At 40.0% G+C, this 16566-nt stretch overlaps 1 protein-coding gene across 1 annotated transcript in view; it reads left to right on the top strand.

Annotated features, from left to right (window-relative positions):
• The window catches only part of NXPE2 (neurexophilin and PC-esterase domain family member 2), a gene marked incomplete at its 5' end in the record, with an annotated part of 138558 nt that overhangs the window by 2011 nt on the left and 119981 nt on the right, over positions 1 to 16566 (top strand). Inside the window, 8 exon segments of the mRNA XM_036323974.1 lie at positions 2071 to 2201; positions 8763 to 8828; positions 11326 to 11411; positions 11840 to 11879; positions 11881 to 11907; positions 11909 to 12019; positions 12021 to 12151; positions 12368 to 12516. Coding sequence (XP_036179867.1) covers positions 2071 to 2201; positions 8763 to 8828; positions 11326 to 11411; positions 11840 to 11879; positions 11881 to 11907; positions 11909 to 12019; positions 12021 to 12151; positions 12368 to 12516 — 741 coding nt within the window.

The following is a 16566-nucleotide window of genomic DNA, read 5'->3' as shown; positions in this document are numbered from 1 at the left end:
ATCTCTTAGTATTTCCCTCATTCTGACATCCCCCCCCCAAATACCCTTTACTTTCTAAATTAAAATACTGTATAATTTATCTATTTATTATGTTAATTGATTATTGTCTATCTTGACCTACTACCAGGTGACCTACATAAAAGCAAAGATTTTTATCTGTGTTTACTTTTTTGGTCTAACAAATATAGAAATGACAAATTATAGAACTAGAGAACAGAAAAATGGTTGCCAGGAGTTAAGGGATTAGGGAGGGTGGGGTAGGAGGAAATATGTGTGGCTAAAAAAAGCCAACATAAAGGAGCTTTATGGTAGGTAATGGAAATGTTCTATATCTTGACTATATCAGTGTCAACTTGCTGGTTGTGATATTTTACTATAATTTTTCAAGCTGTCACCATTAGGGAAACTGGGTAAAAGTACATGAAAAAATTTTCAGGATGGCTATTATCAATAAGACAAGTGTTGCAGAGGTTGTGGAGAAAAGTATAGAAAAATAGAGTTGAATATTTAAAAGATTAAAGTGTGGAGAACAGTCTAAGATAAGAAGCAATGCTAGTTGTGTGACAAAGACATTTTTCAGTGCTTTAAATATTAAATACCTCTAAAACTGTCAAGCAGTAAACTGATAAAATATATTTTGTGTAAAATTGAGAGACTAAATGTTACAATGTTTATTATATAAAGAACTAATAGTAACTGAGAAATAAAAGCATTGAAATCAAAGTAAAAGGAAATAGAGCATTCAGAGGAGAAGAAGAAAATATTCGAAGGAAACGAAGGTTGAAACACATCGGGATTAAAATAAATATAATGTAAAATAATAGTAAGTCTCCATTTTCACCAGTAATTGAATTTATTGGGGTGACAGTGGTTAATTAGATTGTATAGGTTTCGGGTGCACAATTCCACAATACATCATCTGTATTTTGTGTTTACCACCCACCCCAAGTCAAATCTCTTTCCATTACCATCTATCCTTCCTTTGCCCTCTTCTACTTCCCTCAACCCCTCTTTCCCTCTGGAAATGACCCTTCTGTTGTCTGTGTCCATGATTCTTTCTCCTTTTTCTCTGCTTAATCCCTTCTCTCTTCTCACCCAGCCCTCAACCTCCTCCCCTCAGACAGCTGTCAGCCTGTTCTCTGTTTACACTTTGTTTATTTTGTTCATTAGATTCCACATATGAGTGAGGTCATATGCTCATTGCCTTTCTCTACTGGTTTATTTCACTTAGTTTTCCAGGCCCATCCATGCTGTCGCAAGAGGCAAGAGTTCCTTCTTTTCTATGGCTGAGTAGTATTTAATTGTGTAAATACTACCCAAAGCGGTCTATAGGTTTAACACAATTCCTATCAAGATACCAATGGTTAGAAGGTGTCAATGGGGGGAAAAAGGGACACAAGTAATACTTTCAACAATAAAAATTTTTAAAAAGGCACCAATGGCATATTTTACAGAACAAGAACAAATATTCCAAAAACTTATATGAAACAACGCAAGATCATGAATAGCCTCAACAATCCTGAGAAAGAAGAATAAAGTTGGAGGGATCATGCTACCTGATATTAAACGATATTACAAGTCCATAGAATGAAAACAGCATGGTATTGGCATAAAGACAGACACGCAGACCAGTGGAACAGACAGAGAGCCGAGAAATAAACCCATGCCTTTGTAGTCAGTTAATATTTGACAATGGAGGCAAAAACATAAATGGGGTAAACACAGTCTATTCAATAAATGGTGTTGGAAAAGTTGGACAGATACATGCAAAAAGTGAATCAGACTACCTTCTCACACCATATACAAATAGTTTTAATGACAATGCTTTATACTTTAAGCAAAATTATTTAAACTGTTGAATTTTGTAAGGGAAATTTAGTCAATTGAGTTATCTAAATACGACCCCTTTCTCTTGGTGAGCATTCAGCTACCCAAAGTCATCAGTCAGCAGGTGATTTTATATTATACTAGAGGCCCGGTGCACGGATTCATGCACCAGTGGGGTCCCTCGGCCTGGCCTGTGGGAATCAGTGGACCTCCGAGGCGCTGCAGCCTGGCTTTACTTGCCAGCTCATCGGGCTCCAGCCCACTGTGCGCGTCAATCCCGCGCAGCACGAAGTAGTGTACGAAGCAGCAGGCAGCGGGAAGGAGCCCAAGCCTGGGCTGCGTGCCATGCCACTTCTGCTCATCCCAGCCCCGCGGTGCCTGCTCCCACCACTGCTCAGGCACGCAGGGGGACTGTCCGCGGGAGAGGCTCATGCCGCAGCTGCACTCGCCAGCGGTCAGCCCTGCTTGTGGCTGAGGGGTGCTGCCTCAGTGGGAATGCACTGATCACCAGGGGGCAGCTCTGGCCTTGCCCCCCATTGCCCTGCCGCTGCTGTCAGTGGCCTTCCTCTGCAGGAGGTGACCAGCAAGCCTATTGCCAGCCATCGCCCCTCCACTACTGCTGGTCACTGCCACCTCCCGATCGCCATCCCCTCCCTCTGCCCGCTGGCACCCGCCTGGCTGGCCTGATGCTGCCCGCTCACCAGCCCCGCCTGCCTCTGATCAGTTGTTCCTGATTTGCATATTAGGCTTTTATTATATAGGATGATTTCACTTATATGTGGAATCTAAAGAACAAAACAGACAGGCAAACAAAATTGAAACAGACAGATACAGAGTACAGACTGATGGTGGCCAGAGGGGAGGGGTGCTAGGGACTGTGTGAAAAAGATGAAAGAATTAAGAAGTACAGATTGGTGGTTATAAAATAGTCATGGGGATTTAAAGCACAACAAAGGAAATTAGCCAATAATATTGTGTATTGTGCCAGGTAGGCACTTGAAATCATAAAGTATATGATTATCTAACCACTGTGCTGTACCACTGAAACTAATACAAAATAATACTGGATATAAACTAATTGAAAAATAAAATTAAGAAAAAAAGTGGATTTTTCATGAATCTTTCATTCACGCAACTATTTATTAGAATATGATTTATGTGCCCTGACTGGTTTGGCTCAGTGGATAGAGCATCGGGCTGTGGACTGAAGGTCCCAGGTTCGATTCCAGTCAAGGGCATGTACCTTGGTTGCGGGCACATCCCCAGTAGGGGGTGTGCAGGAGGCAGCTGATCGATGTTTCTCTCTCATCGATGTTTCTAACTCTCTATCCTTCTCCCTTCCTCTCTGTAAAAAATCAATAAAATATATTTAAAAAAAAGAATATGATTTATGTGATGTTGCATAGTTGTTTTGGAATAACCATATATATTGTTCTAAAAAAGTCTTTGACAATAGTTATGATGAACAAATAGAGGGGCTCTGGTGCAAGTCCAGATCAGATGCTGCCTGTGGTTCAGCACCAGCCCCACGCCACCTGGAAGGAGCTCTAAAGTGATCTGGGGTTGGTAGCTGCATGTGCTGGACTTGGCGGTGCCTGGGAGAGGCTATGTTGAGAACAGGGCTGAGTGCCACAAGAGCCGCAGGACATCTGCTACATAACGCCACTCTGCCAAGACTGGAAGACATAGCAGACCTACCTAATACATAGAAACAAACACAGGGAGGCAGCCAAAATGAGGAGACAAACATGTCCCAAATGAAAAAGTGACAAAATTTCAGAAAATGAATTAACAAAATGGAGGCAAGCCATGTATTGGATGCAGAGTTCAGAACACTGGTTATAAGGATGTTCAAGAAACTTAAGAAACAAATAGATAAACTCAGTGAGAGCTTCAACAAAGAGCTAGGAAACATTTTAAAAAGTTAGAAATTAAGCCTGGCCAATGTGGCTCAGTGGTTGAGCAGTGACCTATGAACCAGGAGATCACAGTTGGATCCCAGGTTGTGGGCTCAATCCTTAGTGGAGGGTAGGGAGTATATTAAGCAGCCAGCAGGCGATCAATTATTCTCTCTCATCATTCATGTTTCTATCTCTCTCTTCCTCTCTGAAATAAATATATTTTTTAAAAAGTTAGAAATTAAGAATATAATAACTGAAATGATGAAAACATAGAAAATTGAAATGGAAAAAAGAGCTGGGGTAGTAATTAATACTGATATCAGACAAAATAGTCTTTAACACAAAGACTATAACAAGAGACCTAAAAGGACATTTCATATACAATAGCCCAGATATGGAAGCAACATAAGTGTCCATTGGCAGATAATTGGATAAAGAAGATGTGGTACATATACACAATGGAATACTACTAGGCCATAAAAAACAACGAACTCTTACAATTTGCAACAACATGGATGAACCTAGAGGGTATTATGTTAAGTGAAATAAGTCAAACAGAGAAAGACAAATACTATATGATTTCACTTATGTGTGAAATCCAAAAATCAAAATAAATACACAAAACAGAAACAAACTCATTGATATAGAAAACAGACTTAGAAGCCTGGGTGAAAAAGGTAAGGGAATTAAGAAGTACAAATTGGTAGTTTCAAATAGTCATGGGGATGTAAAGGAGAGCATAGAGATATGGTCAATATTATTGTAATAACTATGGATGGTGCCAGGTACTAGACTTATTGAGGGGATCACTTTTTAAATTATATAAATGGCAAAGGTACTAGTAAATACTCAAAATCAATCAGCAAATAATATATACTTAAGCTATATAATAAAAGCCTAATATGCTAAGTGTCCGGTCATCCGTTCAACCAATCAAAGCGTAATATGCTAATGATATGCTAAGGCCACTCAACTGCTTGCTATGATGTGCACTGACCACCAGGGGGCAGACAGTTGACTGGTCGACCAGTCGCTATGACATGTACTGACCACCAGGGGGCAGATGCTCTGACTGGTAGGTTAGCTTGCTGCTGGGGTCCTGTAGATCGGGACTGAGTGAGACAGGCTGGACATGCCCTGGAGCCCTCCCGCGGTCCTTCCCCAGCTGGCCAACCTCCTGCATCCCTCTCCGGACATGATTATGTACAGGTGGGGTCCCTCAGCCTGGCCTGTGCCCTCCCGAAATCCAGGAACCCTCAGGGGATGTTGGAGAGCTGGTTTTGGCCTGATCCTGCAGGCCAGGCTGACTGACCCCACTGGTGCACGAATTCGTGCACTGGGCCTCTAATTTTATATAGTTAATTAAAAATATTTTTATTGATTTCAGAGAGAAAGGGAGAGGGAGAGAGAGATAGAAACATCAATGATGACAGAGAATCAGCTGCCTCCTGCATGCCCCACACTGAGGATCAAGTCCGCACCCTGGGCATATGCCATAACCGGGAATCAAACCATAACCTCGTGATTCATAGGTCAACGCTCAACCACTGAGCCATGCTGGCCAGGCTATATAGTTAATTTTTATGCCAGTGACTTCAAATACAATAATTGATACAAAAGGGCAGATTTGGTTCAGACCAACTTTTTCTAATCAGACTCCCTTATTGTGTTGATGAATAATGACTAGGGTTAATTAGACCTATTGCTCAGAGTCAGTTCAGCTGGTAGTAAAATCATGGGCCCCATACAGGTCACCTCTACAACTGTGGTGTTAGTGATCCAATTTGCTAAAAGGAGTATAATCAAAGAAGTGTTTTCTATATACCTATAGTTCTCCATAGTTATAATACTTCCAGACTCAGTAATTTTGTATAGCCCATCACTTCCTATCATGTATTCCATGGAATAGCAATCCTACAAAGTATTAATAGATGCATTGCAAAATAAAAAAAGGGGGGTTGTGAATGGTACCATTATGTAGTCTACGCTTTACAGCAACTGAATCGCCAAATTGTATGAATTGTACCTCCCAAATATCTGCTGAGTCCAGACATTTCACTCACTGTTGTTGCCCCTGTCCTTGTATAAACCATCATTGTGCCTCAATTAGGTTACGGCAACTCCAGAGCTGGGTTTCTTGCCTACAGTCTTGTTTCCTTCAATCTGTTCTCCACACTGTACCCAGACTGGTGTTTCTAAACACAGATGAATTTTACATTTCCTTGCTTAACACCATTAATATGACCTTAATGCTCTGAGGATGAAATCCAAACTCTTGAATATGTTTACAGAACTTTCCAAGCTCTGCATCTCTTGTCTCACTTTAACTTTTATTTCACAAATGAACCATGCTCCCTTTCAACCCTAGCATTTCACACGCCTGGCCTCAGACAGCATTTCTTCCACATCTGCATTCTGTTCTTCAATTAGAACACTTATTACACTATTAAATTTTCAATACAGGTTTATATCTTTTGCTAATTTGTAAGCTGTGTAAGGCAATCATCTATTTTTCACCATGCATGCATTCATTCAATTTATAAATAGTTGTTAGCACATTCTGTATTCCAGATACTAGTATAGCTCTCTAGATGCTTGGAAGTCAGCATTTTAGTGGACGAGAAAGACAACAAACAAATAAACAAATAGTTTTGTAACATAAAGTCATCAGAATAAGGGATTTTGTAGGTGATGGGGGCACTATTTTAAAAAGTGGCCAGGTAAGGCCTATCTTGAGTAGCAACCTGAAGGAAGTGAGGAAGTGAGCCATGTGAATTCTGGGGGAAACACCATTCCCAAGAGAGGGATTAGGGTCTGAGGCAAGAGCATGCTGGAATGTTCCAGGAATCCTGAGAGGGACCACTGAGGCTGGAATTCGAAGAAGGAGAGAGGAGGCCAGATGGGTAGGAAGCACCGTAGAGGCCATCTATGTATGATAGGAAGCCACCGATGGCCACTGCTTTGTCTCACAGGCCAAGCATAATGCTTAACACCTAAGACATACCAGTAACTGCTGGGGGAAAGAATAAGTGAGATACAATCTGGGAAAACAATTAAGTAGGTTTCTTTGCAGCAGTCCTTCAAAGCAACTTCAGTATGTATCCCTTCAAGTGGGGATAGAGCATAAAACATTTCCCCAAATGACTTGACCATGGAACATGAACTTAATGGATCATTTTCAGGAACTTGGTTCCACAGTTTGGGAACCCCTGCTGTATAAATACCTTGGTTTTCCAATGTGGGCTCAGGATAGCAAGCTGGATAGCATAATATCCTAGAGATTCAAGTTCAAATCCAATTCAAGGGCAGGACGCAGGGCATAATCCTGTCAAGATTTTCCTTTCAACCCTATCTCACCTTCTCTTCTTTTTGTTTTCCCGATCAAGGTATGGAAAAATATCTTTTCTATAGTTTGTCCCAAAGAGGCTAGACTTTTTTAAATAAATGGGTTACTAATAACAAAAGGAGAAATGATCATGGAGACATAGAGGTCTGCCTGTTCTGAAGGTCTCCAAACCATGCCTTAATTCTAAGGGCAGAGACCACCTGTGCTGATTCTATCTTCTCTGTTGGCCACACCTGGCTCCCGCTTGAGATGGTCCTCATTGCAGCCTGTTGGAGGGACTCTCCTTGTACACTGTCCCTGCTGCTCTCAGGAAATCCCCAGTCCCGGGACTGGCAGACCTGCTCGTGTTTTAGGTCCCATATTGCTTCTCAAGTGGCCTGTATTCATGACAGTAGTCTGCCTGGCCCTGTTTACTTCCCAATAGACACATTTCCTCCCTGGATCCCCGGCTCTATTCAAACTGTCCAGCTCTTTCTCTACTGCATGGAAGCAGAGATTTGAGTCTCCTCACAGATGATTTAGTATGTGTATGAGGAATTAGACTTCACGAGTGACTCCATATCCAAGAACTCCCAGGGATCATTCTATTCTGTCACTGAGCCCTGGGCCCCTTCATTGGCCCAAGCCAGGCTCTATGACATCTTTTCATCCCACAAGTCCAGAGACTAAGTCTGGTTCCCTTCCATTTATAATACAGTGACTACACTTTCCCAGCACCAGGCCACTAGTATATATATAGTTACCATGTTGTATATTAGATCCCAGAACTTAGTCCTCTTATAAGTTTATACCTTCTGACCACAATCTCTCTATTTCTCCCAACCTTCAACCCTGGAAACCACCATTTTATTCTGTCTCTCTGAGTTTGACTTTTTAAAATTCAACAGCAACAAAAAGTGAGATCATTTAGTATTTATTTTTCTGTATCTGGCCTGTTTCACTTAGTATAATATCCTCCAGCTTCATCCATGTTGTCACAAATGGCAGGATTTCATTCATTTTTAAGGCTGAATAATTTATATATAGGCCATACTTTCTTTCTTTCTTTTTTTTTTATTGCTTAAAGTATTACAAAGAGTATTACATATGTCTCCTTTTTTCCCCCCCGCCCTTGACAATCCCCTGTAGGCCACACTTTCTTTATCCATTCACCCATTGACAGACACATAGGTTATTTTCACACATGACTAATGTGAGCAATTCTGCTGCAAACATGGGGGTGCAGATCTCTCTTTGAGCTCCCAGAACGATTGAACCAGAAGCTGTGGGAGGAAGCCAGGCAATCGGAGTGGCAGCAGCACTCACATACCTCTGATGTGTGCACAGGTGGAGAAGCGCGGGGAAAATGCAATGAAAGCCCAAACTGCTACAGGTGGTAAAGTGAGCAGAGCATGGCTTGTTAAAAGTTAGAAGGAAATGCAAAGAAATAGATATTTGATTAATTCTACATGGAGCATGAGTGACTCTCTCTGGATCTCCAGACTCTTGGCATTAACAGAAGAACAGTTTTCCAGAATCCTAACCCATTCACTCCACCAGAATATTTTAAATAAATCCAAATAAAGAAAAAAAACCCAATACATCTGCAGAGAAAGTTAAGGGTGGTTCAATCCACCTAAACAGTGATTAATTCTTACTTTAATATCTGGGAAGGTATCAGGCTAACTTATCTTTCCATTTTTTTGAAGGTCCAACATAGGAGTTGAATTGCTGAAAGACTTTACCTCCAGCAAGGTCTTACAATGCAACAGTAAGTCTATTGTGCTATTGCCTGTCATGTTCACAATCTATTCACTTGAAGGACATTCTTATTTTAAGAGATACTTGACATTTACCTTAAAATTTTTTTTTCTATATTTACAAAGTGGTTTTTTAAAATTTTTTTTTGCTAGTCCTCACCGAAGAATGTTTTTCCATTGATTTTTAGGGAGAGTGGTATAGAGAGGGCAAGACAGAGAGAAACATCGATGTGAGAAAAACACACCAATTGGTTGCCTCCTGCACGAGCCCCAACCAGAGACCAGGCTGGGGAGGAGCCTGCAACTAAGGTACATGCCCTTGACTGGAATCAAACCCGGGACCCTTTGATCTGCAGGCCAACACTCTATCCACTAAGCCAAACTGACTTGGGTTACATTTACCATTTTGATCTCTCATTTCCTGTGACAGATAGTATCAATTGTTTTGGGTTTTATAGAAGAGATTTTATTTTTGTAGGAGTTGCATTTTTGTCTGGAGTCAGATATAAAAAACTTGGCAATTCTTAATTTCAGCTACCTATTCTCAAAATGTGCACGTTATTGTTGTTATTTTTTTAAATCCTCACTGGAGGAGACTTTTCCATTGATTTTTAGAGAGAGTGGAAGGGAGAGGGAGAGACAGAGAGAAACACCGATGTGAGAGAAACACATCGATTGGCTGCCTCCTGCGTGCATGCCCCCAACCAGGCTGGGAGCCTGTGACCAAGGTAGGTGCCCTTGACAGGAATCAAACCTGGGACCCTTCAGTCTGCAGGCTGACGTTTTATCCACTGAGCCAAACCGGCTGGGACTATACAGGTTAATTTTATTTAAACTTGAGGTTTATTTCTGAAAAGCTAATGACTGGGTACTGGTGCTCTGTGAAAATGTGTCAGGTGAAACTCGGAGTCAGGAAATTCCTTTGGTGGTTTCTAACCTGTTTTTCAGCCAAACCATCTCAGTGAAAGGCCCATAAACTAGCAATTTTTGTGATTTCCCCCCTCACTTTTATCACATGGACTTCAGTGGTCAATATAAAACCATCTCACTCATAAAAGTGATGTTTCTGCTACTCTGAAATGAAAGTGAATTTCAGAAAAGTAAAAGACTTCTGTTATAACAGTCAACAGAGCCTACATTCACTCTGTTCATGAATTCAGCAAATATTTATTGAGGACCTACTCTAGGCAAGGGATTTTGCAAAACCCCGTGGAGAACATAGGCATAAATAAAGAGCCCATTCTAAAGTTCTCGCTCTGTGGAAAAGTCAGATTCCCTTTCTGCCGTGGCAACCATCTTCCAGGCCCAACTTTTACACCAAAGAAGGTTCTTAGATTCTTGAGACAACTTGAGTCCTCTTAATCTCTCTGGTTTCTCTGTTGCCTGGACAGTAATTTCTAGTAAAGCTGGTGGTTTCTTAGAAGATAGTGCCAGACTGTTATTTTTTCAGAGCCCTTTATAAACCTGGTATAATTTAATATGGGTAAGTTTAAGTTCCTAAACTTATACCCCAAATCCCAACAATCTAGGTAGGTGACACAGAAGGTGTGGCTTTAAAGTGGCACAAATATAAAAATGTGCTGAATTTTACCTAGTGGAAGCCTGATATGAGTCAGTGAAGACAGCTTAGGCTACTTTGTAAAAGAATCCTCTCTGAGGATACATTTATTGATTTCAGAGACTGAGGAAAGGAGAGAGAGAGAGAGAGAGAGAGAGAGAGAGAGAGAGAGAGAGAGAGAGAGAGACACAAAGAGAGAGAGAGAGACAAAGAGAGAGAGAGAGAGAGAGAGATCAGTTGCCTTTCCTATGAGCCCTGACTGGGGATACAACCCCTAACCTGGGTATGTGCCCTGACTGGGAATGGAAACCCCACCCATTTTGGTGTACAGGACGATGGCCCAGGACTAGGCTACTTTTATAGTGGAGTATTCAGAATAAGGAGGTAATGGGGCCTATCTTTTTCTGCACTAACCAGACCACACAGACTATTACGTTCAGTTCTGAGCACAACAACGAAACATTTAAGGGGTTTTAGAGTTAGCCAGAGAACATGATTCTGGCATACACAAAATAAGATATAAGATATATGTGGCACTCATTTCATAAATGTTCAAGTGTTTTTCATGGATAAGTAGCGTGGGGAGGGGAGATTTACAATTCTGCAAGGCCAATGTCATCAGTACAGCGATCAGCGGGGACACTGCTGTTTCACGGCCAAACATTTCCTCCTGATTTGGCCAGCTGTCTCCCGGTCCAGTGGCCTGAGCTGTAGCCACGGAAACATGCGAATGTGCAAGAGAAAATCTATCCCTGCACCAGGAAAAACTACTCAGCGGGAACGCTGTATCCGCCTTTACGATGAACTTGTTTAACACACATTTGTGGAAGGGCAGAGGGCAGAGGTAGAAGTGGAGGGAAAGAGAAAGGGGTGGGGGGAGAAAACGAGAAAGGTGTTTCCTAAATTATTTGTGGTAATAAAAATGACTTACTGTGGGAGTTTTTATTGCCAGAGTTAGAACTTAGAAAAGAAATGCCAGGTTGGAATGAAGATACCTTTCCCAGGGGTTATACTGTGGAAAAGGCGGGTCACAGCATTTTGCGACTGATGGAGTAAAATGAGACTTATTTACCTCAAGGGAGATTCACCATTGTGTCAACTACTTACAGAAAGTTCTGAAAGTATGTATGTTATTTTATTTTGAAATTACAGTTGCATTTTGGAGGTTATTTTTACCTAATTAGGATTCTTTGCTTTTCTTTTCTGATTAGGGTTTTTAATAAAATGTTACATTTTGTATTTTATTCACAATATTAACATTTTTCTTCTTTATCTTATATTCTTATAAAGAGTTCCAAATTTTGTTAAGATTTTAATGTATTTGGTAAAGTTCACTACCTCCCATAGGCAGCAAATCTATTCTAGCTAGAAATGACCTTGGATAGAATTTTAGACATGTTGTGTGCATTTTAAACTTTCATCTTTATTTTCCTTTTGTTAAGAGATTTATCAACTTCTTTTCCACTAGCCTTCAAATATTTTGACCACCGTGGAACCGGGGTCTTTAAACCACATGCTTCTGGATGCTGAAAGACATTTTGATTCAGTGGGAAAAGCATGGTCATCCATTTATTACCACGAATCTGTTCTCTGTGAAAGATGAACACTATATCCCACGAGAAATTGACCAGGTAGCAGAAGACAGAGACACAGCACTTCAGACCCTTTCCCATCAGCATTTTCATCAGTAGGGCCATCAATTTGCAAAAGGCCATTGAATGTCTGCTCTTGCGCAGCCCAGAGACCAAGGTGATCCTTAAACAGCAGCGGTTCTCAACCTGTGGGTCGCGACCCCTTTGGGGGTCGAACGACCCTTTCACAGGGGTCGCCTCAGACCATCAGAAAACACATATATAATTACATATTGTTTTTGTGATTAATCACTATGTTTTCATTATGTTCAATTTGTAACAATGAAATTGGGGGTCACCACAACATGAGGAACTGTATTAAAGGGTGTCGGCATCAGGAAGGTTGAGAACCACTGCTTAAACAGTAAATACCAGGGAGCTGTGTCTGCATGCAGAGATGTTTGGTGACGTTCATGGCTATAGTCAGAATCTTATCATGAGGGACATTTATGTGGACCTCAGTATGGGTATTATTGATGCCTAGGACATGACTATTGCATATGGCACTAACCATGCCCGTTCACTTGATTAAGTGATTGGAAATCAGATGAACATGTTGTTTTGTTGTTGTTGTGTGGTTTTTTAAATATATATATATATATATATATATATATATTATTCATTTCAGAAAGAGGAAAGGAGAGGGAAAGATAGAAACATCAATGATGAGAGAGAATCATTGATCAGCTGCTTCTTGCACTGGGAATTGGCCCACAACCTGGGTATGTGCCCTGACCGGGAATTGAACTGTGATCTCCTGGTTCATAGCTCAATGCTCAACCACTGAGCCATGCTGGCCAGGCCAGATGAACATGTTTTTAAATTATATTTTTTAGAGGAAAAATACAAAAAAGCATTACTAACCATTCTTTATAGATGACATCACTTATTCTACAAGGGTAGTTTAAAACAATCTAAGGGAGGAGGAAATAAAATTAAAATTTTTCATTCTAGTAAAATATGCATAACATAAAATTGCCATTTAAATAATTTTAAAATGAATAATTTAGTGGCATTATGTACATTCACAATGTTGTGTAACCATCACCGCATTCTAGCCTCAGAACTTTTCAATATCCCAAATAAAAACTCTGTACCGTTAAACAACAACTCCCCATTCTCCGTTTCTCTCAGCCCCTGGCCACCACCATTCTACTTGCTGTCTCTGTGAATTAGACTATTGTCTGTAGCTCATACTAGTCAGATTATACAGTATTTATCCTTTGGGGCCCAGGGCTCGGAAAAGCAGGCCTTGGTGTACATCTTGGTCCTTTCCAAAGGCACCCAGACCCAGAAGAGGGAGTCATAAGCTGTGGATTGTTTATAGCTCCAATAAGGTACACAGGACCATTCAAAACAGCATGTGACATTGCCCTGCATTAGAGACTGCGATGTGTAGCATATCTACTAATACACAGTCACAAACCCAAACAGGCAGCCAAAATAGGGAGACAAAAAACAAACAAACAAGCCCAAACAAAAGAAAAAGAGGATTCTCTCAAAGAAGAGATAAATGAAATGGAGATAAGAAATTTATTAGATACAGAGTTCAGAATAATGATGGCAAAGATGCTAAACAGCATGAGGAAGAATATAGTAACTATGAAGAATGACAAGCATTAATAAAGAACACATTGGAAGGAATACACAGCAGAGAAGGGAAGCCAAGGATTGGATCAGTGAATTAGAAGAGAGAAAAAAAAAATCACTCAATCAGAGAACCAAAAAGAAAAAACAATTATAAAACAGGAGGACCGCTTAAGGGAGCAACATGAATCATAACAGTATTCTCATAATTGGAGTGTCAGGAAAAGAAAAAAGTGAGCAGGGGACAGAGAACATGTTTGAAGAAATAATGGCAGAAAACTTACCTAATCTGGTGAAGGAAAAAGTCACAGAAGTTCAGGAGGCAAGAAGAACCCAAACAGGCCCACACCCAGACACAGCATAATTAAAATGCCCAAACTTAAAGACAAAGAGCGAATCTTAAAGGCAGCAAGAGAAAAGCAATTTGTTAGCTACAAAGGAGCTCCCGTAGGATGTTAGCTGATTTCTCATCAGAAACTCCACAGGCCGGAAGGGAATGGCATGAAGTACTCAAGGTAATAAAAAGCAAGGATCTGAAACCAAGATTACTATATCCAGCAAGGCTATCGATCAAAATAGGTGGTAAAATAAAGAGCTTCCCAGACCCCCCCCCCCCCAAAAAAAGGCTAAAGGAATTTATCATCATCAAACTAGCACTGCAAGAAATGCTATAGGGACTACTGTAATGAGAAGAAGAATTAGAGAGAGCAACCTAGTAAAATGAGTAAATAAATGGCAATAAATAAGTACCTATTAATAATAACCTTAAGTGTAAATGGATTAAATGCTCCAATCAAAAGACATTGGGTAGCTGAATGAATACAAAACATGACCCAACTATATGCTGTCTACAAGAGACCCAACTCAGAATGAAAAACTCATACAGGATGAGAGTGAAGTTAAGGAAAAAATTTTCCCATGCAAATGGAAATGAAAACAACAACAACTGTGGTGGCAACATTCATATCTGACAATATAGACTTCAAAATGAAAGCCATCACAAGAGACAATAAAAGTCACTACTAAAGGGATTGATCCAATAAAAGGACATAACGCTGGTAAACATATATGCACCCAATAAAGGAGCACCTAAATATACAAAATAACTTCCGCAGAACTTTCAGGGAGAGATTGACAGCAATACAGTCATAGTAGGGAACGTCACTGATAGATCTTCTAGACAAAAATATTAACAAGGAAACAGTGATTCTAAATGATACACTGGATCAGATGAATTTAACTGACATTTATAGAACATTTCACTCACTGTATGAGAGGACATATTTGACAATGATACATCTGATGAAGAGTTAATATACAAAATATATAAGGGATGTCACTTCTCCAAAGTGGACATACAGATGGCCAAGAGACATGTAAAAATGCTCAAAGTCACTGATCATCAGAGAGATGCATATTAAAACAATAATGAGGTATCACCTCACACCTGTCAGAATGGCTACCATCAACAAATAACAAGTGCTGGCAAGAACGTGTAGAAAAGTGCTGATGGGAATGCAGACTGGTGCAACCATTATGGATAACAGTATGGAGTTTCCTCAAAAAATTAAATATGGAACTGCCATTTGACCCAGTGATCCTACTCCTAGGAATATTTACAGAAAACCCAAAATATCAACCCGAAGGAATGTATGCACCCCAATGTTCATAGCAGCACAATTTACAATAATAGCCAAGATCTGGAAATAGACCAAGTGCCAATCAACAGATGAGTGGATAAAGAATGTGTAGTACATTTACACCATGGAATACTATGCAGCAGTAAAAAAGGAGGACTGCTTACCCTTTTAGACAGCATGGAATTATCTGGAGAGTATTATGCTAAGCAAAATAAGCCAGTCAGAGAAAGATAAGTATCACATGATCTTACTCGTATGTGGGATCTAATGAACAAAATAAGCTGTTGAACAAATTAGATCCAGAGATATAAAAGCATGGAACAGATTGTGGAACTCAGAGGGAAGGCAGGGGAGAGTGGGTGGGAGGAATCAACCAAAATACTTGTTTGCATAGATGCCTAACCCATGGACACAGGCGATAGGGTTATGGAGGCCTGGGGCGGTGGTGGGCTAGAAGGGATCAATGGGAATACAAAGGGGACATATCTGATACTTTCAGCAATAAAGATTTTTAAAAAAATTAGTGCAAAGATAAATAGAGATTAGAAAAACAAAAATTAGCAAATCCTTAGCTAGACTACTTAGGGAAATGAGAGAAGAATCAAATAGATAAAATTAGGAAGGATAGAGGATATATTACAACTGATTTTACAGAAATAAAAAGGAGTATTAGAAACTTCTATGATTAATTATATCTCAACAAGCTGGACAACCTAGAAGAAATGGGTAAATTCCTAGAAACATAAACCTTACCAAAACTGAATCCTGAAGAAATAATAAATCTGAACAGACCTGTAACTACATTGAATACAGGATATGGAAACATTAACCAAAAACCTTCCAACAAAGAAAAGCCCAGATCCAGGTGGCTTCACTATAGAATTCTACCAAATTTTTAAAGAAAAACGAATACCAAACCTTAAACCACTCCTCAGAGCAGAAGGGGACACTTCCAAAACACCTTCTATGAGGCCAACTTTATTCTGATACGAAAGACACAACAAGAAAACTACAAATCAATATCCCTGATGAATATTGACGCAAAATCCTAAACAAAATACTAGCAAACTACTAGTAAATTCAACAGCACGTTAAAAAGATAATACTTCAGATCAAGTGGGATTTATATCTGGAATCAAGGATAGTTCAAAATACAAAAGTCAATCCATGTAATGCACCACATTGACAAAATAAAGGACAAAAACCACATGATCATCTAAATTGATGCAAACTCAATACAATCCTTATCTAAATTCCAATGGCATTTTTTTTGCAGAAATGAAAAAAAATCATAAAATTCCAAGTGGGATCTCAAAGGAGCCTGAATAGCTAAAACA

Source organism: Myotis myotis, unplaced genomic scaffold, assembly GCF_014108235.1.
Source record: "Myotis myotis isolate mMyoMyo1 unplaced genomic scaffold, mMyoMyo1.p scaffold_m19_p_10, whole genome shotgun sequence".
Lineage (NCBI taxonomy): Eukaryota > Metazoa > Chordata > Mammalia > Chiroptera > Vespertilionidae > Myotis > Myotis myotis.
The sequence above is the reverse complement of the archived record's forward strand: the minus strand, read 5'-3'. Positions and strand labels throughout refer to the sequence as shown.